General features: G+C 48.9%; 1 protein-coding gene across 8 annotated transcripts in view; it reads right to left on the reverse strand.

Moving 5' to 3' along the window:
- LRRC56 (leucine rich repeat containing 56) overlaps positions 1–20,492 on the reverse strand; it is a 40,726-nt gene extending 20,234 nt beyond the window's left edge. Inside the window, exons 1-5 of one of the 8 annotated variants that reach the window (XM_074274640.1) lie at positions 20,349–20,492; positions 7,559–7,784; positions 5,758–5,847; positions 4,696–4,877; positions 257–344 (exon numbers count right to left, since the gene is read on the reverse strand). In XM_074274640.1, coding sequence (XP_074130741.1) covers positions 257–344; positions 4,696–4,860 — 253 coding nt within the window. In that variant the 5' untranslated portion in view covers positions 4,861–4,877; positions 5,758–5,847; positions 7,559–7,784; positions 20,349–20,492. The other 7 variants (XM_074274642.1, XM_074274641.1, XM_074274643.1 and 4 more) reach the window with 7 other exon arrangements.
- Positions 20,493–23,718: the final 3,226 nt, after the last annotated feature.

Consider the following 23,718-nt stretch of genomic DNA (forward strand, 5'->3'; position numbering starts at 1 on the left):
TCGACTAAGACATTTGATGACCCTGGGACTCTTTCCCCGTGTCTGTCTGTGTGATCTGTGCATGTTATAGCCGGTGTCTGTGCCGATGGGCACGCGTAAGCTAGTACACACGTGTGTGTGTGTGTGACTTTATGTGTCTGTATGTCCTACGTGGAGCCCAAGCCCTTTTAAGACCCCGGGGGCCACGGCTGGCCATCCTGCACATGTGGGCCTTGTATGTGTGCTGTGGGGGGAAGGAGGCAGACGCTCTTCTTACCGAAGTTTCCCAAACTGTTCTCCCGTGTGTCCACACACATCTCGAGCACTGTCACTTGTCGTAGGTCCTCCACCTGAGCCAGAGCCTGCTGCAAAAGCCAACCGGGATATGAGGAGTTGGACGACTTGCTAGTCTTCCCAGCTTCTCCCCCCCAAAATGAAGACTCCCTAATGCTTACCCCGCCTTTGTCAGGCTTCCTTCCGGTGTCCCTTTTGTTCCTTATGCTCCCATTTGAGGCAGACCCAAACTAGGCCCCTTGGGGCGAAGTCACCCTACCTCGGCAATGACCTCTCGGGAGTCCAGAGGTACCACTTTATATTGTCATGATTTGGGGGCAAAGCTTGGTCTCGGACAAGACTTAACCAAAGACATCGAGCATCTCTGGTTGTTGCCCCGGGAAGAGAGGTGTTGGGGGGGCCCTTGGGAACAGGGTTCAAGATCTGTCCCCACTGCCCTCCTTCAAACATAGAGGTCTCTCTCTGATCCCCTCCAGGGAGGGGAGACAGATGGCTTCCCCCAAAACCATGTTTGCTGCTGAAAATCCGATCGCTGCCTGTTTTTCCGCCAGGGGTCAGTTGATTTCTCGGACCCATCTGGGCAGATGACTGGAGCCCGGGGTCGGCATGTGGAAGGTCAGGCTGTTTGTGGGGAGGACACCCATCCCTCACCTGGAGTTTTCTCTTCCCCTTGGTGCATCTATGGGGATGCACCCTTGCCTCCCAGGACTCAGGGAAAGGACTAGGGGACTGTGCCAGCACCCATCCTGGACGTGTCTTGGAGAGCGGCCGGACCGTGTTCGGGTGATAATTGGGACCCGGTCCTGGCCACTGGGGCCTCACGGGGGAGTCACTGTACTACACGGACATGCAAATATACGCTGGGGCCGGCACCAGGCCAAGGGATGGGGATAAAAATAAAGGCCCAAACAATCTGTGCCCTCAAGAAGCTCCAGTTCTGATCGCCAGAGAGAGCGGGGCCATACTCAGACACGTACAAGGATGCGGAGCCGGGGTGGGGTCCCCCAGATCTGAGGGGACGCACACGGGGGTTCCGGGCACAGCAGGCAGATGGAAGGCGGAACGAGAGCGGGGAGGGACAGAGCTGGGAGGGGGAGGGAAGGCAGAGGACACTGACTCCGAAGGCAGCTCCCGAGCACCGGGGTGACGCGGCTCCTGCTGCAATAAAAGCCAAGTTGGGCAGGGAAGGCTAGGGGCAGAGCGGGGAGTGCTCGGGGCGGAAACCAAATCCAAGCCCGACGCTGCTGCCCACGTTTGCGGCTGGAGCTGGGTGGTCGTCCGCGTGCAGAGAAGGGGATGGTACATAATCTCGAGGTAACCGGTCAGAAATGAGCGAGGGGGAGGGGGGACTGGAGGGCGACCCCTAAGCTGAGAGTGGGGACGAGCGCGGCGGCTGGAGGATGGGGCGTTCGGGCGCGCGAAGTTCGGGCGGGAGGCGCGATTGTGAGAAAAGAGATCACTCTGGTTCGGACTCGTGGCACCCGGTCCTCCGGGTCCCTGGGCGCCAGGCGAGGGAGAAGCTGCTGAGGAGGAGGAAGGGGGGAAGTCACGCGGAGGCTCCAAAGGCCGAGAACGGGGATAAAAGGGGGAGATCCGGACGAGGGGGTGCTGAGCAGCAGAAGCGAGAGGGGCACAAACCACAGCCCTCCCCCTTCCCCCGAGAGCCCATCCGTGAGCCCCAAACCTCCCCCTCGCTTCCCCCGTCCCTGCGCTCGGCCGCCCGGCGAAGCCGGAGGAAATCACAAACGGGAGCCTTCGCGTTCGGGCCTCAACTGGGTCTCGGGCGCGCAGCGAGGGATCCTTCCCCCTCCCACCCACCGAGGACAGATCCATGGTCCCTCCCTTCTACATCGCTTTTCCAAACAGGTTGAACCCTGCAAAGCCTTCCGCCTCCCTCTCCCTGCCCAGGCCCGCGCTTGCTAACGGCGAGCCGGAGAGAGCCCTTGCGGAAAGCGGGTGGCCGTTGTGTGGTGAAGAAGGGTCCGTGTGGACCCCCTGGGACGTTCCCCCTCGTCCCCATCGGGGCACTGGAGGGATGGCCATGGCCTGGATCAGAGCGAGGCGGAGTGGAGGGATTGGTCTGCCCAGGACCTCTCTGGTAGCTGGGCCAGGCAGGGGCGATGGGGAGGCTGCTGTCCAGGAAGATCCCAGGTCAGTAGGGGATGGCCAAGTGGTAGTTTGGGCTTGGAGAGGAAGCAGCACCAAGCCCCCCGCTCACCAGAGGCGCTCACCCTGCCTGTGCCCCTCCAGCCGCCTCCGCACCCACCAACCCTCCAGCTGGCTCACTGGGGCCTCTTGCCGAGTCCCTTCTAGGGTCTTGTTCTGTGGCGGGGCGCAGGCCGGCCAACTTGCATTCTCTTCCTCACTTCCCCCCCTTCCTTCCTTCTCCAGCCCGCTCCCTCTTCCTGATAGAGTGAGAGCTGCTTTTTACTGGCGCTGGCCCTCGGAAGCACCTCCTAGATGCTGGCTGCCTCGCCATCCCTTGTCACCAGCCAGAGCCAGGCGCGGAGCTCAGCAGTCACACTGAGAGAGCCAGGGAGGGGAGTCAGGGACGGGAAGATCCGATCCTGCTCCGAGAAGCCTCGTCCGACCTCCTAAAGCTCAGGGACTTCCTCTTGTCTCTCTCACCACACGGGTTCTGTCTTTGTTCCTTGGGGCGTGCAATGCTTGGCACATATTAACTGCTTAATAAATGTGCTCCCTGATAGACTCACTGACTGGAGGAGCAGCTCAAGATGGGGTGGCAAGGAGGTGGGAAGGCTCAGGGAGGCCAGGAGAGCACCTGAAGGGTGGGCAGGGGGATGAAGCATAAGGCCCCAGCTGGGTGCCCCAGCGCCCCACCGAGGAAGTTTCCAAGATTTAGGGTCAACGTTGAGAACAACTTGCTCACCACAGAACCTCTAAGAGCAACGGGGGGCTTCGGCTACAGGAGCCCGGACTCTCCTTCCCAGGGGAGGCTGCCAGCAGAGGCTGCATGTCCGCCCTCCCCTAGAGGCGATTCCCTCCCAGCTCTGACATCCAGTGATTGACCTCCTGGCTAGGAAAGAGTCATCAGGACTACCTTCTGCCTGGAATTTTCAGTAGCTAGAACACATCAGGGAACACAGAGATCAGTAGCTCAACAGATGGATCGGGAGGCCAGAAGATACACAGAGGAGAGAGAGAGAGGAGAGACAGACAGACAGACAGACAGACAGACAGACAGAGGAAGACCCACACAGAGACAGGAGACAAGACAGACAGACAGAGGAAGACCCACACAGAGACAGGAGACAAGACAGACAGACAGAGAAAGACCCATACAGACACTCAGAAAGAGAGAGGAGAGAGAAAGTGAGGGGAGGGAGACCCAGACAGAGACAGAGTGGCAATCCTCAGCGGGCACTGTAGTGCAGTGAGCAGGGGATACCGATAGAAACCTGTCCTGTCCCCGAGGAGCTCCCACTCTTCTAGGGCAAGATGAAGCGCAGCAGAGGGAAGGGAGGAGAGACCCACAATGTGTGCTCTTAGACATAACTGGAAAGGGTGAAGGGGCAGAGGGCACTGGGAGGCCTGGAGCTTGGGGCAGGCTGAAGCCAGGCTGAAGCAGGCCCCAGGATGGAATGCTGTGGACACAGGATCATGGGAAACCTCTCAGGTCCTTGCCCCTATATCTACAGATTACTGCAAACAGACATCTGCCACAGACAGCTCGCTGCCCGGCTGCTGGGCAGAGGCCCCCTCCTACCCCCACACCAGCGAGCTTGAATCAAGAAGCAGGCGGCTCGGACAGAAGTTTATCTGACAAAGATGGAGTGTGTGTTGGGAGAGGCCTTCGTGTACAGTGATTCGCCTTCCAAAACAAGGAGGGGATGGTGGCCCCTCTGCCCGGGTGGGTCCCACCGGAGAGCCTCCTCCGTTTTGCCCACCATGTTTTAAGAACATCGACCCCCTTAGGTAGGGGGAAGAATAACAAGAGATTCGTGCAGTAGAAAGATGGGTTGGAGGAAAAGAGCCTGGAGAATGGGAGCCCCCGGGGCACCCTGAGTGTCTTCAGGATGAGGGGGGCTCTTGGGCTGAAGCAAAACCAGATTTGGTCTTCTTGCCCCCCCACCCACAGGGGTGCAGAACTACTTGGGGGCAGAACCCCTGAAGAACAAAGGGGAAAGGCTGCAAGGAGACCAGCTGAGGGACAGCTGCCCTAGCTGGGCCAAGGCTCAGGTGCCTGGAAGTGCTGCTCAGAAGGGAGAGGGCCAGCCTCGGGTGGCACTGGGCATCTTCTTGAGAGTGTGAAGCCCCTTCCTCCCTGAGGAGTGGAAGGGGGCACCGCTCCTTCGGGGGTCTGGCCAGGCTCTCCTGGAAGGGGCTGAAGCTGGAAGCTCCGGAGTCAGGGAGGCCAGAGGAGGCAGGGAGTGAGCCCAGCTGTGGGGCTGCCAGACTCACCAGTTTGGAGGGAGACAGGAACTCCTCCAGCAGCACTTCGGCAATGCCATCGTCCTTGATCAGGGGCCTGGGGTTCTGGAGGCCGTGCCAGCTCAGCTCAGTCACATGCACACTGGCTGCTCCTGCCCGAGGACCGTGGCAGCCTCTATCCCAGGAACGGTCCATATGCAGCTGAGTTACCCCTGGAGACAAAAGAGAGAGAATCAGGGCCAGAGGCAAGTGAGGTTCACCTCTTCCCCCCAAAAAAAAAACCACAGTGAGAAAAGGCAAGTGGAAAGACCAGCAGACAGAGCAACAAGACCCCAAGAGGTCACATAGAAACTGGAACTAGGGGGCAGCTAGGGGGCGCAGTGGAGAGAGCACCAGCCCTGAATTCAGGAGGACCCGAGTTCAAATCTGGTCTCAGACACTTAACACTGCCTAGCTGTGTGACCCTGGGCAAGTCACTTAACCCCAGCCTCAGGGAAAAAAAAAATTAGTGGAACTAGCTGGTGAGGGAATTTAGGGGCTCTGAGGGGACAAGGCAAGGAGATGGGCACTTCAGTCTGGGGCACAGAGATGGGGGTCTTGAGTATTCTGGATGAGGAACTACAGAAACTCCAGTTGAGGGAAGGTGAAGAATTTGCATGAAAACTGGAAAGGAGAATTGGGATGGGTGAGGACTTTAACTTCCAAGTCACGTGAACAACAGCAAGGTGGAAGACTAGGACATCGCCTCTGGCCCTCACCATCTCCAAAATAAGAACCTCACAAAAGATACAAAGCGATTTCGGTTGTCGCCCCATTTAAGACACGGAGAAGCCCCCTGAGGTCCCTGGGCTCGGGCAGTACTTAGAACATGACTCAATCCTGCCCCCCTTCCCTGGGCTGGGGAAGGTCCAGACCAGCCATATCTCCCAGAAGTCATTTCCAGCAGGCCTGGAGTCAGTGAGAAGCACACTTTCACTAGCTGACCCACCGAATTGCCTACATGGGAGGAGATGGAGGCGCCTTCAAGGTCCAGCCGTACAGTCAAAGGGGAAGGAGTCAGTGAGTTCCAGAGAAAAAAGGAAAGAAAATTACCCGAAGTCTCAGGAGCAAAAGGACCAATGGGGAAGATGTCAGTAACAGAGGGAACATCTGTCTTCAGGTTAGCTAGATGGGTCCAGACATCTAGGAATAAAGAAAGGAAAACAATCAATCCCCGAAGCGGCCAAAGGCGAGCGCACAGAGCCCTGCAGGGGGCTCTTGACTGGCTTACAGGAGAAGAACAACTGTGGAACGAGAATTATATATCCTCTAATTTATGCTCAGTGGCGCACGGCCTTAATAACAATGACCAGGAGCGGGAAAGGGAGCCCAGAGCTTGGGCAGAGCTGAGGATCTGGAGGGGGAGGAGGGGCCGAGGGACTGGACGAAGAGGGAAAGGGGGGAAGAAGCTTCAGAGAGTGGAAGGCTGCAAAGGTTTGGTCATCTCTGAGGGAGGGCCGAGCGGCGGGTGAGGGGCCTCTGAGGGGTGTGGGAGTCCCCCAGCCCCAGCCTCTTCCCGCCAGGCCTAAGGACTGGAGTGAGGGTGAAAGGCCGGAGAATCTGGCCCTGCACTCATTGAGGAAGGAAGAGCTCCCCGAGATGGGAAAGAACGGCATCCTGAACCCTGGGGGTTAAATATGGATTTGTCCCCAAGGGGGAAATCACCATAAACGTGCTGCCTGTGGACTGAAAGACCCTCCAAGGAGGAAGCTCAGGGAGAGCCTGGAAGTGGCAAAGGGTTCCAGGAGGAATTCTGGGGGCTGATGACACGGAATAAAGGTGCAGCTGCTGCTGGTCAGGGAGGGAAGCTGTGACACAGGGAGGGAGCCTGAGCCACAAGACGGAAGGAAGGGGAAAGAGAGATGAGCAAAGCAAGTCTGTGAACCTGGGGCTGGTCAGTAGGAGGGATTGGGGGGTGCAGCACAGGGGAGGAGGCAGTGGGGCTAGGGAGGGGGGCAGAATCCCTGGGAGGAGTAGCCGCTGATGGGGTGGGAGAATGCGAACCCCTGGGGAAAGAGTCCAGGCAGAGCTCGGGGTCCACTGAGGACCCCGAGCCAGCCTTGGGGAGGCTTCCTGACAAGTCTAGCAGGCTTGACTCTGGGCAGGCTGGAGCATGTCGTTGGGCAGCCGGGGGCAATCTGGAAGAAGACCAGAGCTAGAGATTTGGGTGGGTCTGGGGGTGCAGCCTGTCAGCACCCGAGAGGGGCCTGAGGTGAAGTGAGGCTGGTGGCCCGACGTGGGGCACCCTGGGAAGAATGAGAAGGCCACAGGCCAGGGGAATTCTGTCAGTCTCCCAGAGCCCAGTGGGTGTGGCAGCAGCCCAGGCCTTGGGGCCCCTCCCGTTACCTGTCTGGACAGGTCCAAATATTTGTAAATTCTGAACTCCATCCAAAGAAAGCAAACATTTCCAAACCCACATTTTCTGGCCTTCTCATTTCTAAGTGAACCTCAGACCTCTTCCCTTAATCTGGAATGGACTCCCTTTTGTATTTGAATGTCTGAGTCTGAGCCCCTTCCAACCTTCAGAAATGGGGAGCACTTGCTTTCCCCCCCTCTCTCCTGTCTTTACTTTCTGCCTTCCTCCTTTCTCCATTCTTCTCTCACCCCCTCTGCATGCATTCTTCCTCCTCCTCACTTTTCTCTCCCTTTCTTCTCTTCTTTCTTCCTTTTCTCCAGGGTATATTCTCCTTTGTCTTTTTTTTTTCCTCCCTCTCTCTCCTCTCCATCTCTTCACCCTTCCTCCCTCTCTCCCTCTTTATCTTTCCTTTCATCCTTCCTCTTTTGTCTCTGTCTTTCTACCCTTCCTCCCTCATTCTCTTCTATCTCCTTCCCTTTTTATTCCCTCACCCTGTACCTTATCCCAGAGTGCAGCAAATGAGGCTGATGGAAGCAGATTTCTTTCTTCCTTCTCTTCTCCCCATCTCAACTAGGAAAAGTTGATGATTTTCAGAAAAAGATCCACTGTATGTGCATGTCCAAGTGCCAGAGAGGGAAATGCATAGACTTCTAGTCCTGGCTTCCTTCTGGTTTCCTTTTCTGTGTATTTGCCAACAACTAGAGCTCCTGAAGATGCATGTGACCTGAGGGGACATATTTTGGGGATGTCACCTTTTGGCTAATCTCTGGTTGAAGAATTCTCAAATTTGAGCATCTGGGGCATTGATCAGCAGAAAACTTGATTCCCTTCCCCATGTGGCCCCTATAGCTGGAAGACTAGAGCCATGTCCCAGGAGGGCAAGAAATCTGGATCTTGGCCACCATTTTCTGATGCTGTCATGAGTTGCTTGGTCCTTTAAATTTACCTCCCTGGGGTAGTCAAATGGGTTGCTTGAGTACTTTCCTGGTTCTATTTATCAATTTCTCTGTTATGTACTTTTAGGGAGACAAAGGCAGAAAGAGGTTGAAATGAAAGACTGTCCCATACCCAATATGCATTTAGTGCCCTAAGTGCTTCTGTTGGAATTGGGAACCTTGTTGCTCTCATTTGGAAAAATATGAGTAATGTGAGATGCAAGCCATCCCATGAATATATTTAAGGATTTTAGGGGAGTACTCCAGAAGGAGCAACAATCCAAATAGATACTCGTGCTCTTGGAGTCGTCCCCAGGAATGGTCCCATCTGTGTGAGCTCAGGGCCCTGGTCACTAATTGAACCTTCATCCTTTGATATTTCCAACTATTCATCAGTAACCCAACACCTGGATAAAAATAGACTTGCTTTTCTAGTATCGGAACAAGTCCACATGTCTTTCACAAAAGCCTGCCCGCCACAGAGCACTGTAAGAAGGCAGGATTCTGGGGCAGGATTCTCTACATTAAAGCCAAGCAGCAGTTGATGATGTTAAGAGAACATTAGGAGGTCAAGGAGATCTCTTACTTCCTTGGTTTCGTGGGGACTTGGTACTCAGAGGAGAGCTTTAAGTCATCTGACTGTAGGGAAGAAAAAGCCTAACCTGTGAGCACAGGCTGAAGACAATGGCGGCATTCCCAGGGTGTACACCCAGGAAACACTCTTCTCACCTCCCCCAGAATTCCACCAGGGGGCTCCCTCTCCACCATTCACGTCATCCCCATTGTTCCCAGCTCTGGACCAGGGATCCACTCTTTATAGTAGGAACATTCCCTCCACCCCCAGCTTCAATGGCTTCTCCTCCAGATGTTTTAGGATGAATCCTCTGGTGATTTACCTTCATTCTCTGGTTCTCTTTTTCCTCTTCTTAGTCTTACAAACCACTGCAAACTTAAGGTCTGGAGCACTTTGGGTAATCTGTCCCCAGTTAAGTCCAAGACCAGGGCTTAGGTATCTCTCTGGCTGCCTTCCCTCTACCTACTCATTTCCAAAGGCCATGCTTCCATGGTTTATATTCAGAAAAAAGGAAATTCCGAAGATGAGAAAAAGAACCAATTCCAATGAAGTTGTCTAGAGAAACCAATGTATATGCAGAGGGAAATACTAAAGCATTTTGAATTTGTAAAAAAAAGATCCAGAAAATCTAGAAGAAAATGCAGGTAATGGAGGGTGACATGACATCAGGAATACTATTTCTGCAAGTGAGCTAAGCTAGAAGACATAGTAAACAAGGATTCTAGGTAATGTCAAATAGGGAGGGTAGTTAGCACACTGGATGACTCTCAAGATCCATGAAATTCTCAATAGGCTGGATTACTACGCTGAACTGAATGAGAGGTAGATTAATATAGACAAAGGAAAAGTCAGATATCTGGGTTAAAAAAAAAAAAAAAGTTACTGTGGGGCAGCTAGATGGCACAGTGGATAGAGCATCAGCCCTGAAGTCAGGAGGACCTGAGTTCAAATCTGGTCTCAGACACTTAACAATTCCTAGCTGTGGGACTCTGGGCAAGTCACTTAACCCCACCCAATTGCTTCAGCAAAAAAACAAACCAATAAACAAAAAACTACTGCTTCCTCTGCAAAATGGAAGAGAAATATGGTGGGCCAACAAATTATCTGAAAAAAGATGAGAGTTAGTCGACTATAAACTTACTATGAATTAATAATTGGAAATGGGAACAAATTGGAAATTGGAATTCAAAAGGTGAATGGTATCTTAGGTTAAATTAAGAGGATCTCAGCAGAAGTAGTAGTCTTCCTATAAATCAAAGCATTTGAAAAATGCTAAGACACTGATTACTGGGATAAGGTTCCCTATTCAACAAAACATTTGTGAAATGTGGAAAATAGAGAAATTGAGAGAAATTAGGTTTAAACTAAGAGCTATGTGTACCACTCATACCGCAATAAGTTTTGAATGAATACATGACTTAAATATAAATGATCACACCACAAAAAATTAATGGAGAATGGATAAAAGATATAAACATGATCATGGAAGATTAAAAAAATATTTCATTTACACAAAACACTCTAATACCATAAATTGCAAGACTGTTACTAATCTGCATAGGTTGAAGGAATTTCCTCACTTGATTTTCGCTGTACCAAAAAATACACTTAAATATACTTCAAAAAAAAAAAAAAAAAAAAAAAAGAAAAGAAAGAAAGAAAGAAAGAAGACAAGGCAGGCTTTCACATCAACCAAATCAATGCAGAATCAGAAAAAAATCAGTTGTTTGAGAAAAGTCTTTACAAAATATATCTCTGATAGAGGTTAAGATATTTATTTAAGATACATAAGGAACAGATATAAAATGCATCAGGAACAGTGAGCCATCATTATTCATTAGGTAATATAGAGATAGAAATTAGACCTGTGGTGTCATTAATATAGATAACTCAGAGGAGAAAACTCCCTCCAACATGGAAATCAGGAGGTGGAGATGAAGGGGAGGACTTTCCAGGCATGGGAATAGCAGACCTGGGAAATGGAGTGGTTTTATTTTTTTGTTTTATTGTTTTTTTTTTTCTGAAGAATACCGAGGAGGCCAGTTTTACTGTTTATAGTGTGTTTACAGAGAGGAGGGGGTAAAGTGTAAGAAGATTAGAAAATTTGGGGTGGGAACGTTAGGTTATGAAGACCTTTGAATGCCAGAGGATTTATATTTGATCCTGGAGGTGATTGGAGCCACTGAAGTTGATTGAGTGTAAGGAGGGCAGGGAAGAAGAGGGTGACATGGTCAGACCTGAGCTTTAGGAAAATCACTTTGATGATTGAGTGGAGGATGGATTGGAGTGGGGAGAAATTGAGGCAGGTACTCTCCAGCTGGTCATTACAATAGTCCATTAGTCCAATGAGGAGATGAGGGTGTGCACCAGGGTAGGGGCAAGGTCAGAGGAAAGAAGCAATGTAGTGGAAGAGTTGCTGTGGAGGTGAAATTGAAGAGGGATGTTGGAGAGATGGTGAGATCAGGAGAAATATTGCAGAGGTGAAATCTGCAAAAGATGCTGCAGAGGTGAAAGTGACCAGAGATATCATTGACTAGAGATGTTGCAGAGGTGAAATTGACAAGAGATGTTGCAGAGGTGAAATTTACAAGAAATGTTGCATAGGTGAAATTGACAAGCCTTGGCAAAAACTATGGATATGGTAAAAAGATAGTGAGGAATCTAGGATGACTCATAGGTTGTGAGTGAAGGGTTAAACTGAAAGGAGGTGCTGCTCTCGACAGTGATAGGAAAGGAGTGTGTGTGTGTGTGTGTGTGTGTGTGTGTGTGTGTGTGTGAGAGAGAGAGACATTGGGGGAGGGAAAATAAGTTTTGGATGTATTTTAGTTTAAAACGTCTACTGGACATCATATTCAAGATATCTGGAGTTAGAGACATCACAGTTGGAGATGTGAGATCGGAGGCCAGCAAAGAGGTGATAGAGCAGGATAAGTTTTGATTTGAGAATCATCAGCATAGAGATAGATAGTAATTAAATCATGGGAATTGATGAGATCATTACATGAAGCAGAATAGAGGGAGAAGAGATAGATCCCGGGACAGAGACCTGAGGAACACCAGTGCTTAAAACACATGATCTGGAGGAGGATCCAGCAAAGGTGACAGAGAAGAATCAGTCAGAGAGGAAGAGAGAAAACCATGAGGGGAGCGATAGTCCTGAAAAATGTAAAGAGGAAGAATACTCAGGAGGAGAGAGCAATCACCAGATTGGACAAGGAGAATGAAGATGCAGAAAAGACAGACCATTGGATTTGGCGATTAAGACATTATTAATAACTTTCAGTCATAGACCTGGAGACCAAAAGAACCTCGGAAACCATTTAGTCCAAGCCCCTTATGTTAAAGATGAAGCCGAGCTCAATTCTATGCTCTGCACAGTTGTGGTGGCAGAGCCAGTATTTGGTCCAGATCTCTTATTAAAGACACACCACATGCGATGCTTTTCAGAAGCTATTTGTCTCAAAGTGTGTGGCTTCTGATTGTTCCTAATTAAGAGTAGATTTTCTACCACCCCCACTTTTGCCCACTCTTGCATCAAAGTAGCAGGCGGCAGTGTCTGTGGATGTGATGTTAGTGGTTTTGGGGTAAAACTTTCTGTCTGTTTTTCTCTGTATCTCTTCCCTTCTCCCATCATATTCTCTTCATATAGTCATCATGAGTCTTGACAGATGAAGTCACCAACTACTTCACCAAAATGCTATTTGGCATTTAAAACTGAACTTTCTGTTACATGACCACCATGATGGAGGACTAGACATTTTCACCCAAATTCATGGGAATCATGTCCAAAAGATAAAGCAATTTCTGCTCTCTCTATGAGCTAAGACACTGAAAATTTTAATGAGGTAATAAATCAAGGAACAAACTGCAGAGAAGGGGAATCCTTCATGAGCTCACTCAGTATCCCTTCCCCCACAGACTCCTGTAGTGACAGGCTACATAAAGTAGGGCCTTGAAACAAATTCTTCTCAGCCACAACCCCATGCACCATGGAAAGTAGCAAACAGGTTTGCAAGAGAACTCAACTTTGCCGAGCCCCCATCACCACCACCACCTTGTCAAGTGGAAAAAAAAAATCACTCAAATGAGGCAAAGGACTCAATAGGAAAGGCACTCAGAGGGAAGGCACTAAGGTTAAGGACTGAAGAAGGCTTCGTGTAAAGGGTGAGACTAGTTGGGACTTGAAGGGAGCAAGAGAAGCCAAGAGGCAGAGATGAGGAGAGAACATTCCAGGCATGGCAAACAGCCAGAGAAAATGCTCTGAGTCAGGAGATACAGTATCATGTTGAGGAGGCCAGTATTACTGAATCACAGAGTACCTGAAGAGGGAGCAAGGGTATAAGAAGACTGGAATGTAGAAAGGGGTCAGCTGATGAGGGGCTTTTAAAAAGACAAACAAAAATTTCTATTTCATACAGGAAGTGAGAGGAAGCCACCAAAGATTTTAAATGGAAGATCATCAAATAAAAGAAAATTTGAGTAATACGAGATTATTGTTCACTCACCAGAAACCATGGGGGCGGGGGGAGGGGGGAAGAGGAAATGGAATATGTTCTAAAGAGTAAAGGACCTCAAGATGCAACCCAAGATGAAATCTGCCCACCCTCCACCCCAAGAAGAAAAACTAGGAGCTTAATCACTAATGAAAATTATGGCCATTCAGTTAAAAAAAGGCATTTGAAACTTTACTACAAAGAAAAACAAACTTGAGCAGATTATTTGCTTTGTAAACAGAAATGCAAGAAGGGTAAACAACCAAGGAAGGTGAGCTTATTCAAATAAATACCTAAGCAATTAACAACTGTCACCACAACACAACAAAAGAGAGACCATAAGACATTTCTCTCTAAAAGCCCATGTGGAGACAAGGATGAAACCTGAGCTTAAATGGAAGAACCAAAGAACAGGCTTGAATTCCCAAAGATTTTACTTCATCTCACCCTATCCATAGGTGAACCATTGTTTCTGTGGGACTAAAGTGCGGATTGGCAAACTACATAAAAGAGGAGTACCAGAAAGTAAGACGATAGAAGGGAATTTGTGTGATGCATCCTGATTAAGTCAACAGTTAACAATGAAAGAAAACCAACTTTTTTAGCCTTTAGAAGACTCCTCTTGAGGTAGCAATGGAGGAGATGATGAAACATGGGAAGAAAGGGGGGAAATCTCAACTTAGTTCTGGAAGGGAATCCCACTGAAGAATGTTTTCATGATGAAATAGATATTCTACAATGGGACCCAGAATCTTCCAGTGGGTCAGGTCTACCAGGATTTGGCTTAGAGAGACTACTATCTCTGAGTGCTGAGAATATTGCACTTCAATAGAGAGCATCCTGCCTCGAGAGAAAGGGAGTCAGATCTCCAGAAGGCAGTTAGCTCCCAGAATCAGGGGGAGACATAGATCCAGAGATACTTCATGACAAATGGAATAAAGGATCTAAGGAGGAGGAGGAGGAGCCTCAAAAACAGGAACACAGGAAAATTCCTATTGAGGGATAATATTCCTATCAAGTTCAGGAATTGGCATTTCTAGGGGTGAAATACACCACAGAAAAAGGGAAGTAGAGACCAGATCTACAAGATAAAACCATAGTAACTGTTGAGGGCGGTAGCCCCTTTGGTATTCTTTGTTTGATCTCCAACTTCCTTTGGGACTTGGATCTTTGATACAAGATGTGGTCAAACTAGTTTGGGCTCTCTGAGCTGGCCAGGGTTTTACAGCCCCCATTCTAATCTGCTCAGATAGACCAAATGGCATCAGGAAATTCCTTTTTGGGAAGAGACTTCTGTCTCTACTCAAAAGATAACAAGAGAATCCTTATCTTAATTTACATCACTCTCAGGAACCTCCCTACATCACTGCATAAAAGAGAGAACTGGAATCTGCTCTTTGCAAATGGCCTTGTACCATGCAGCCATTTTGCCCACCTGCTCTCCGGTGTTTCCATTCTAATCAATAAAGACTATGTTTCCATACAGCATTAAGTAGCAAATTCCTTTGCTGCCGAACCCGCCATTGGTTACTTTGGGGAAGGAAGGAGAGAGAGAAAAGGAACAGAACCATCTTTGTTTAGACCACAATTTACTCCTCAATTTACTACTCATCATTTAATCAGTAACCATTTAGTAAAACCATTTAGTATCAGTAACCATTTAGAAGAGGAAATAGTAACATTAATACCATGAGGAATACATAAACTAAACAAGGAATAAACAAGTATAAATGACATAAATTAAAGAATAAAAAAGAAAGGAAAATAAACAATGAATAAAATGCAGGAAAAGAATCCTTTTAACATTTCACAACTCCCTTCCCTTTCTGTATTTTCTGTACACAAAGGACTTCCTTGATCTTCCAGCTATTAAGAGATTCTATCTCCTGTCTTCCTGGAACAATATTGCTTCTCTTCCCAGCCTTATGGAATCCCTAGCTTCTTTCAAAGTTCAGTTCATCAGCCAACTCCTAGAAGTGACTTCTTAAGTCCCCTCTCCAATTCTTAATTGTTAACTTCCTCTCTACCTAATTAGGAGTATCATAGATTATAGATCTAAAACTAGAAGAGACCTTTTCATGAGGAAACAGACCCAGAACCAGTAGTTGATCACATTGCTCAGTGCTGCACCATCTTAGTTGAAGCTGGTCTCCAAATTGGGCATTCTTCCTACTCTCTATTTTCTTTCTTTCTTTCTTTCTTTTTTTTTAATTTGTTGTTTTTTAATTTTAAATTTAATTTAATTTTAATTTTTGTTTATTTATTTTTTGCTGAGGCAATTGGGGTTAAGTGACTTGCCCAAGGTCACACAGCTAGGAAGTGTTAAATGTCTGAGGCCATATTTGAACTCAGATCCTCCTGACTTCAGGACTGGTGCTCTATCTACTGCACCAACTAGCTGCCCCCCCCCCTCAATTTTCTATTTATTCAGCTATATCATTGTGATCTCTTCCCATTCCATCCCAGTGGGATGAAAGCTTCTGGAGGGTGGGGCTTGTTTTTCTTTTGGCCTTTAAGTCTCCAGGGTTCAGTACAACATCTGGCACATAGTATGCATTTTATAAATTTCTGGTGAATTGAATGAAATATATTTGTTCCCTTCGGAATGGGTAGGTCAAGAAAACTTCACAAAGGCAAACCTTCCCAAAGTATCTCCTGAATTTAATGTTATACCAGTCAAAGTAGCAGTAGGCTCTTCCACAGAATTAAAATCCTAATAAAATTCATAGGGAAAAGTAGACAAGAATATCAAGAAAAATTATGAAAAAGAGGAACTACCAGAGAGCCAAAAAAATGCTTGCCATTTCTCAGGCTGTCCAAGGTTCACAAAATACTTTCCATTTCTGTCCTTAACTTATATCTTGCAATAATTCAATAAATGATACAGGTGCTAAAACACTCCCCATTTTCCAGATGAGAATACTGAGGCAGGAAGAATAAAAGTTGACTTGTCCAGGGTCACCCAGAAAGTAAGTGTCTAGGCTAGGATTCAAATATAGCTCTTCTGGATACCAAGCCCAACCAATGGACTTGGTAGCTTTCTCTCAATCAAGAAACTTACATTTACTGTATTAAGTATAGTCTGCAAGGCATTGTGCTAAGAAAACTCATTCCTGCCCTCAGGTAGTTCATTCATGTACACAGATATCTATGAGATACAGAGGAGGTAGAGACAAAGAAACTTTAGAGGAGAATTTACTCAGTGCCTCTGGAGGAACATGGAAGCGCCTCCTGCAGAAAGGGGGGTTTGAGTTGAGGAAGGAGAGCGCGCTGGGCATGGGGGGTGGCCAGGGCAAAGGTGGGGAGGCAGAAGATGGAGCTGCAAAGTAAGGGACAGCCAGTAGGCCAATTTGGCTGGACCAGAGCAAAGGATAGAGAGAGAAAGGAAAGCGCCTTGGAGTTAATGGTAAACCATTGGGAGGAAGGGGAATGGCACAGAAACTGAATTTTGGCATCTCTGGGGATGGATTGGACAGGGAAGAGATAGAACACAGGAAGACCAGTTAGGAAGTCACTCTGGTAATATTTCAGGCATCAATTGAGCTTGAACAATGTGTGAGGGGCCCAAAGTCAGACATTCTCCAAAGGAAACTGATCTCTCTGTGTCCTGGAAAGCAAGAGTCAGAAAACTGGCATTGGGGGGAAGAGTGAAGAGAGCAATCAATAACACCAACTAGAGAACATACAAAATCTCTCTGGCTAAGAAACCATGGAGAAGGTGAGGATCATGCATTAAAATTGTATGGGGAATTACAGTTGTGTGGCCCAAAATAATGGGGGGGTATCAATGGGGGACGGATCCTGACCATATAACTTGGGACAATGACAGAAAAATCCGTTGGTTTTAAAAACTGCAGAGAAAATGAGCATGAGCTGGTTATTCAACCGAAGGAAAGGGGAAGAAGGAAACTAAGTTATTAGGCCTGCTGGAAGCCAGGCATTGTTGGAAGTACTTTACAAACATTATCATGGGTAAGAAAATTGATGATTTTAATTCTATAAAAGATAAGAAGATTTGGACCATAAAAGTCATCGTCCTGAAAAGAGGCAGATTGGAGAAAATATTTGTAACAAATACGTCGATTAAAAACCATAAGATGTATTATTTAGATCATTAATGTTATACATTCCCTAAAGAAGCAAGAGTTAAAGATGTACAGGAACAAAGAATTTACAAAGGAGAACTTTCAAACTTGAAAGGACTGCAGAAGATGCAAAAATGCTCAAATAAGTGAGAGTAACAAAAATCTAGACAATTTTTACAAAACCTCTGTAAACCCATCAGGATGAGGAAAAGAGTCCCAAATCCTATTCTTTCCCTCTTTAGGCTCTGAGACCTGTCTTGTTCCCCTGGGGACATCAGCCTCCTTGGCCACACTGCCCAGCATTGACTGCACTTGGACTTGGTCACAGTGGGTGAATAAGAAATTAAGATTTCATATTAGAATTATAAGCTCACTCAAATCTAACAGGCCTGAGCTTCTAAATTATAGGAACTTGACCGTTCCATAAACTCTGTGTGTCCTTGACAATAGATACCAGGAACTAGCCATTCTTGGACATGCTTATGCTTAGGGTTGGGTGGCTTCCTCCCTGTGCATATATAATTGATAAGGAAACATGCCCAGCTTCAAGGGTTTGGAGTGAGTCAACATGAATATATAGATAAGTTTTGGCCAGGAGCCTTCTTTGTCTGAAAACATATAAAAAGCCCATGTTATAAGCCATGGCTGAGTCTCATCCATGGGGAGGACGCTTCGCCCGGACAAATCTTTACACAATTCAAGTTGATTGAGGTTGAAACGGGACTCCCAGCCACTTGAGTTTTTGAGGTTCCCTTGAATTGGTGATGTATTCTCTTCCTCTATCTGCTATAATTGTCATGTTGTTAATTGTTCTTATTTCTATTTGTTTGTGTAAATCTAAATTGTCTGTACCTTGTCTTGTTTAAAACTTTTTACCTTTTTTTTTTTTTTTTAAATCGAGCTTGAGAGCGTCATTTATAGGAGCAAATCCGAACTTTTCTTTAAAATCATAATACAGTGGGAGAGCTGGAAGTCCCCTGGCTGCTAATGACCTCTTCCAAGCTCCTCCTCTACCACCACCACTAATAAACTCTTCTGTTGGGATTCCTTCATCCAAATATCTCATCACATCATCCAGATCCTGAGGCAATTATAAGGAACACCCAACCCCGGGCTCCCAAGGCTGTTTCTCCTCCCCACCTTCTGCCTTCATTTAAGGGAAGTTTCTCATGTATGTCAATGTTTCCTCAGATGCCCTAATTTCCCACGATCTCCTTTCCTTCACTCCATCCCAGCCTCAAACAGACATGTTCACAAGTAGCCTTTCCTGATGAAAAGATAAGCTCTCTCGTCTCTTTGTCTGACCATTGCCCAGAACTGTTGTTCTTTTTCCTTGTTCAAGAACTCCAGAGTTCCTTTAATAGATCATAATTGTTGACCATTCCAGTTCTTTGACTTACTGTTTTTAAAACGCTTTGTCCTCCAGTTCTTTTGTCACTTCCCCTTCCCTCCCTCTCCTCCATTCTCCTTCTTTCCCTATAGCAATTCTGCTCTATGCTCTCCTCTACCCTCTACCCTCGGCCATGGCTTGCCTGAGATGGCAATGGCTCTCACCATCTGCATTCTGGTGTTGAAAAGAGCCAGAGGAGTCCAGTTGGGCTGCCTGGGAGCCCATTGATATGATTTCATTTGCTCTGGGCCTTCACTGCAGCAAAGCAATCCTAGTAATCTTTCCATGGTATCTGCACAGAGGCTGTGGTGGATCTTCCTTTTCTCCTCCAGCCTCCTCCCCCTTCCCTCTTATCGGAAGGTTTTCATTTTGCTCATCAGAAAAGCCATTGGCCAGGAGCTGCCTCTTCCTTCCTGCTCACTCCTCTGCCATCCTCTCCTACTTTCTCTCCTTTCCCCGTGTCACATGAAGAGGTGGTTTCTCTCCTTTTCAAGGCAAGGCCCCTTTGTGGATGGGATCCCATCCCTTCTCCCTTTTTTCAGTACACTGCTCCATCTATTATCCGGCCCTCAGTCACTGGGTTTCAGACTCTCCTGCTGCTCCTGGATCCCTCCCCCTCCCCCATTGCCTACAAATATGGTCCAGAAAACCTTGGGATAACTGGTGATGACCAGAGCCTCATCACCACTAGCTCTTTTCCCTCTTGTGGCCAAACCCTTTGAAAAGGTCTACAGTGGGTGCCTCCACTTACTTTCCTCTCACTCTGCAAATCTCTGGACTTTCAGCTTCCAACCTCATCCTTTGTCGGAAACTCTCCAGGCTCCAATGGAGACACTAACCTCCTAACCAAATGCCGTGATCTGTCATCCTTGACTTCCCTGGAGCGTTTGTCACTCCTGATCACCTTGATCAACTAACTAGTCAACGAGGAGCAACTTTCTCTGCTAAGCAACTGCCTTTCCTTCAGGAAACCCACTTTTCGGCCTCCTCTTTTGGTTCATCACTCATTTCACACCCACTAAGCAGAGGTGTGCCCCAGACACTGTCCTGGACCCTTTCTTCTCTCCATACCCTCTCACTAGGTGATCTCATCCGCTCCCCTAGGGGACACATTACCTAGATCTCTGTAGCTGGTCCCAATATCCCACCTGATCTGGTCCACTTTCCCCGACTGGACAAATCCAACCGCAGGTCCCAGACATTTGAAATTCAACGGGTTTAAAACCGATCTCGTTATCTCCACAGTCCACATCCATGCGCTCCCCTTTTTCTTTCAGTCATTTTCATCCTTTCCCTCCCAGGTTTTCAAGCTTGGTTTTAAGCCCAGTTCAGATCTGAGCCCCCCGGACTGCCAATGGGACATTCAGGGCTGAGCGCGGGAGGGGGGCAGTCGGGATGAACAAGGGCCTGGAGTCCGGGACACCGGACACGTTTTGCCAGAAGGGAAGGCCTTGGAAGGGACGGGAAAGTCGTGCACATGGACGCGGAAGGCCGCCCCGTCTGCTGCTGCTTGGCCCCCTAAGGCACGGGATGGCCGAGGGGCTGCTTTAATCCCGGAGGGCAGGACGGGCATCTGGACCCTAAGCGCAGCCCAGAGTGGAGGTGTGGCCGCCGAGCTAAGGCCCCGGCCCGGGAGGGCTCGGAGCAGGAGCCAGGGCGGCGGACAGCACCCGAACGCTGCGGGCTCGGGGCCTCGGACTTCCTCAGGGGCGGAGATTCTCTGTCTCTAGGGGCGGCTCTCCTTGGAGAAGTCTGGCTCTTTGGGGGCCATCCTCAAGGGGCAGGTTTGGGAAGATGCGCTTCCGCCTTACCTCAGCCGCCTCAGTTCCTCTCACCGCCCCAGGCCCCCCCACCCCCCAGACGTGGCCCTGCTTCGGCCTCTCGGGCCTCAGCCCGGCCACCGCAGGGAGCGCGTGGGACCCGTCTCCATGACGACAGGGGGGCGAGGCTATTTAACCTAATTGAATATTCATGAGGTCCTGGCTCCAGTCGGAGCGAGTTCTCCCGGTCCTTCCCTAGTAACGGTTGCTGTGCTATCGCCCCGCCCCGCCCCGCCCAGGTTACGGACTCCGAGAAGAGCGGAGTCGGGAGGGCAGACGGGGGACCGGAACTGAGAGACTGTGGACCTTTTCTTCTCGGAAGAGCCAGACTGGAGGCAGAGGCCGGCGGTTAGGGCCCCGGGGCCCAGAGCTCCGAAGAGACCCCAAGACCTCGAGCCAGGCCCCTAACATACCCGGACACTCAACTCTGGGGGATTCGGGTCCTCCGAGGGGACCCTCACCCCTAAGAACCACGAGGCCCCCTAGAATTATGGGCGACGAGGGTCTCATCAGATCAGGCGTTCCGAGCCCCCATCTGAGAAAAAGGAGCCCTGAGCCTCCCCCCCCCCCCCCCCGTGAGACCAGAAACCCTGCACTCCCCATCTGCGCCGTCACTTAAAAAAGGAGCCCAAAGCTCCTCTCCCGTGAGAAGTCTTCCATGAGTCCCTGAGCCCAAAGACCTGCCAGATCCGGAGACCAGGAGCTCTGGGCTTCCCCCCCACCCAAGAGCCCGGAGTGGAAAGCCCCATCTGAGACATGAGAACTCTGAGCCCCCTCCCCATCTGAAAAAAGCCCTGATTCTCCATCCTCCCCCCGGAGCTCTGGGCTCCCCCTAGCTCCACTTCTCTGTAGTGTTTCCCGCCTCCCAGAAGCCCAGACCTAGGATCCAGAAGCCCCGAGGCCCTCCCCACTGCCCCCACCCTGAGTCAGATCGAGGCTGGAGCTCAGAGCTCCCATTCCCACTTGGAAAGCCAACTCCTCCCCCCACTCCCCCCATGACCTCTAGGCCAGGACTCCAAGGGCCCGTTGTATTTATTTTATCTAGCCACCTGAGAAAGCTTCCCCAGGACTTAGAGGGACGCAGAAATCCTGTGTGGTCTCATGAGTAAAGACTTCCTAAGGGCTCCACCAGCATCCAGTGCCAAGGACGGTCTACAATTGGAACCTTAAGGGCCTCCTCCCCAAGGAGCAGAACAGGAGCCCTGGGGGGTCTTGGACTTAAGTGGACTAAGGAGCTTCTCATGGAGACATTAGAACTCTGAATCCCTCACCTGAGCTCCCCCTTCCTCAGCCACCGAGTTCCCCTACCTGAGACCCTGGCTATTCCTCAGCCACCGAGTTCCCCTACCTGAGACCCTGGCTGTTCCTCAGCTGCCGAGTTCCCCTACCTGAGACCCTGGCTGTTCCTCAGCCGCAGAGTCCCCTACCTGAGACCCTGGCTGTTTCCAGGCTTGAGGCTCTATTTCCCCTTCCCTAACATCCTCTCCTGTCCAGTGAAATCAGGGCTCTGAGCTCCCCTACCAAGAGATCAGGAGGTCTGAGGCACTCCCAAGGACCCCTGAGCCCCAAAAGGGAACTAGGAAGCCCACCCAGCTGACCAGGAGTAGCCTTGAGACCCAACCTGAATCACTTGAGGGAACTTGAAGTAGAAAGCTTCCCCCGTCCTCAGACCTGAGAAAAGATGCTTCAAGGGACTCCCTCTCCCCATACCCCACAAACCCCTGAGACCAGGAGCTTTGAGGCCTTCCATCCTCTCTGAGAACTGGAACCCCAAACACCCTCCCACAGAGAAGCAGAACTCTGGAGGCCTGCTTTCCGAGAAATGAGTCCCATCACCTGAGCCCAGGGATTCCAAGCCTCCCCACATCATGAGATTAAAAGTTGTGAGCCCTTCCTCCTCAAGATTTGGAAGTGAGTCTCCTACCAGGAGGCCTGGAGGTCTAAGACCATTCCTCAACCACGAGACAAAGCCTATCCCTCATGGATCCCGGAGCTTCCCTCTTTCCTGAGACCGGAAGCTTTGCACTCCCCTAGCAGAGATGAGAAAGCCAGAGATCCTTTCCACGACCTGAGATTGGGAGCCCGGAATCTCATTTCTACTGGAGACAGCGCAAGTCTCCTTCTCCTCCCAAATATCTCTGAGCCCCTCCCCCTACCTGAGGTCTAGGAGTTTACCATTCCCTACTCCCATCTGAGATAATGGAGCCTCAAGACTTTCTGCCCCGTCCATTTTGGAAATCTTAAGACCTCCCCCCATAGGAGGAACTAGTCCTTTTTCTCCCAGTTTTTATCTGGAACCTTGAGTCTCTTCCCTAAGATTTCTCCCAGGGTCTAGGAACCCTGAACCCCACTCTACCACCCAAAAGAAACTTAAAATCACTGACCAACTCCTTCCTACCCAGACAAGGGCATCTCCATTCCAACTTGGAGAGACAGAAACAGGCAGGAAAGAGAGGAGACATGAAGAAAGGAGATAGAAACAGGAGAGAGAGGATACAGAGAGAGAGAGAGACAGACAGACAGACACAGACCTGTGAAGGATTTTAAAAGATTGTTAAGAGGTAACTGGAGCCACCAGTGTTTTCTGCCCAGAGGAGTGATGGGATCAAGTTTGTATTTTGAAAAAGGCACCTTTAATCATGACAAAGTTCAAAGCCCAGCATAAGTAATGTTAAAACTTTGCCAAAGGAAGTGCCCTAGGGGAAGACTCCCCAGGGACACAGGTGATCCTAACAGTTTAAAATGGACAGTGCTGGTTACATGAAATGGAAAAGCTTTTGTGTAGGCAAAATCGATGCCAACTGGGGAAAATCTTCACATTTCGCTTATATGATGAAATATTACCCATAAAAGAGCATCTCTAAGAGACACATTGAGTCAACAATTCTCAAATGAAGAAACACATTAACCATAAGAAAAAGTGCCACAAATCACTAGTGTGAGAAATGCAAGGTGAGCTGACACTGAGGTTCCCCATCCTGCTGGCCAGATGACAAGGAGCATGACTCCTGCTGGAGGCCTGTGGAGAACAGCACACAATGCCATTGATGGAGCTATGAATTGGTTCAATCAAGGGTGTATACACCCTATAACTCAGTGATACTTGTTTGGGATATATATCTGAAAGGGAGCAAAGAGAGAAGGGAAAGACTTGTATGCCCTAGAATATTTGGAGAAGCCCTTTTTGTTACTTTTTAAAATAGTTTTTTATTTGCAAAATACATGCAAAGAGTTTTCAACATTCACCCTTGGGAAACCTTGTGTTCCCAATCTTCCTCCCTCCCTTCCTCCCATTCTTCCTCCTAGACAGCAAGTAATCCAAGATAGATATGCAATTCTTCTATATATATTTCCACATGTA

This window comes from Sminthopsis crassicaudata, chromosome 6 (assembly GCF_048593235.1).
Source record: "Sminthopsis crassicaudata isolate SCR6 chromosome 6, ASM4859323v1, whole genome shotgun sequence".
In the NCBI taxonomy this organism is placed as follows: Eukaryota; Metazoa; Chordata; class Mammalia; order Dasyuromorphia; family Dasyuridae; genus Sminthopsis; species Sminthopsis crassicaudata.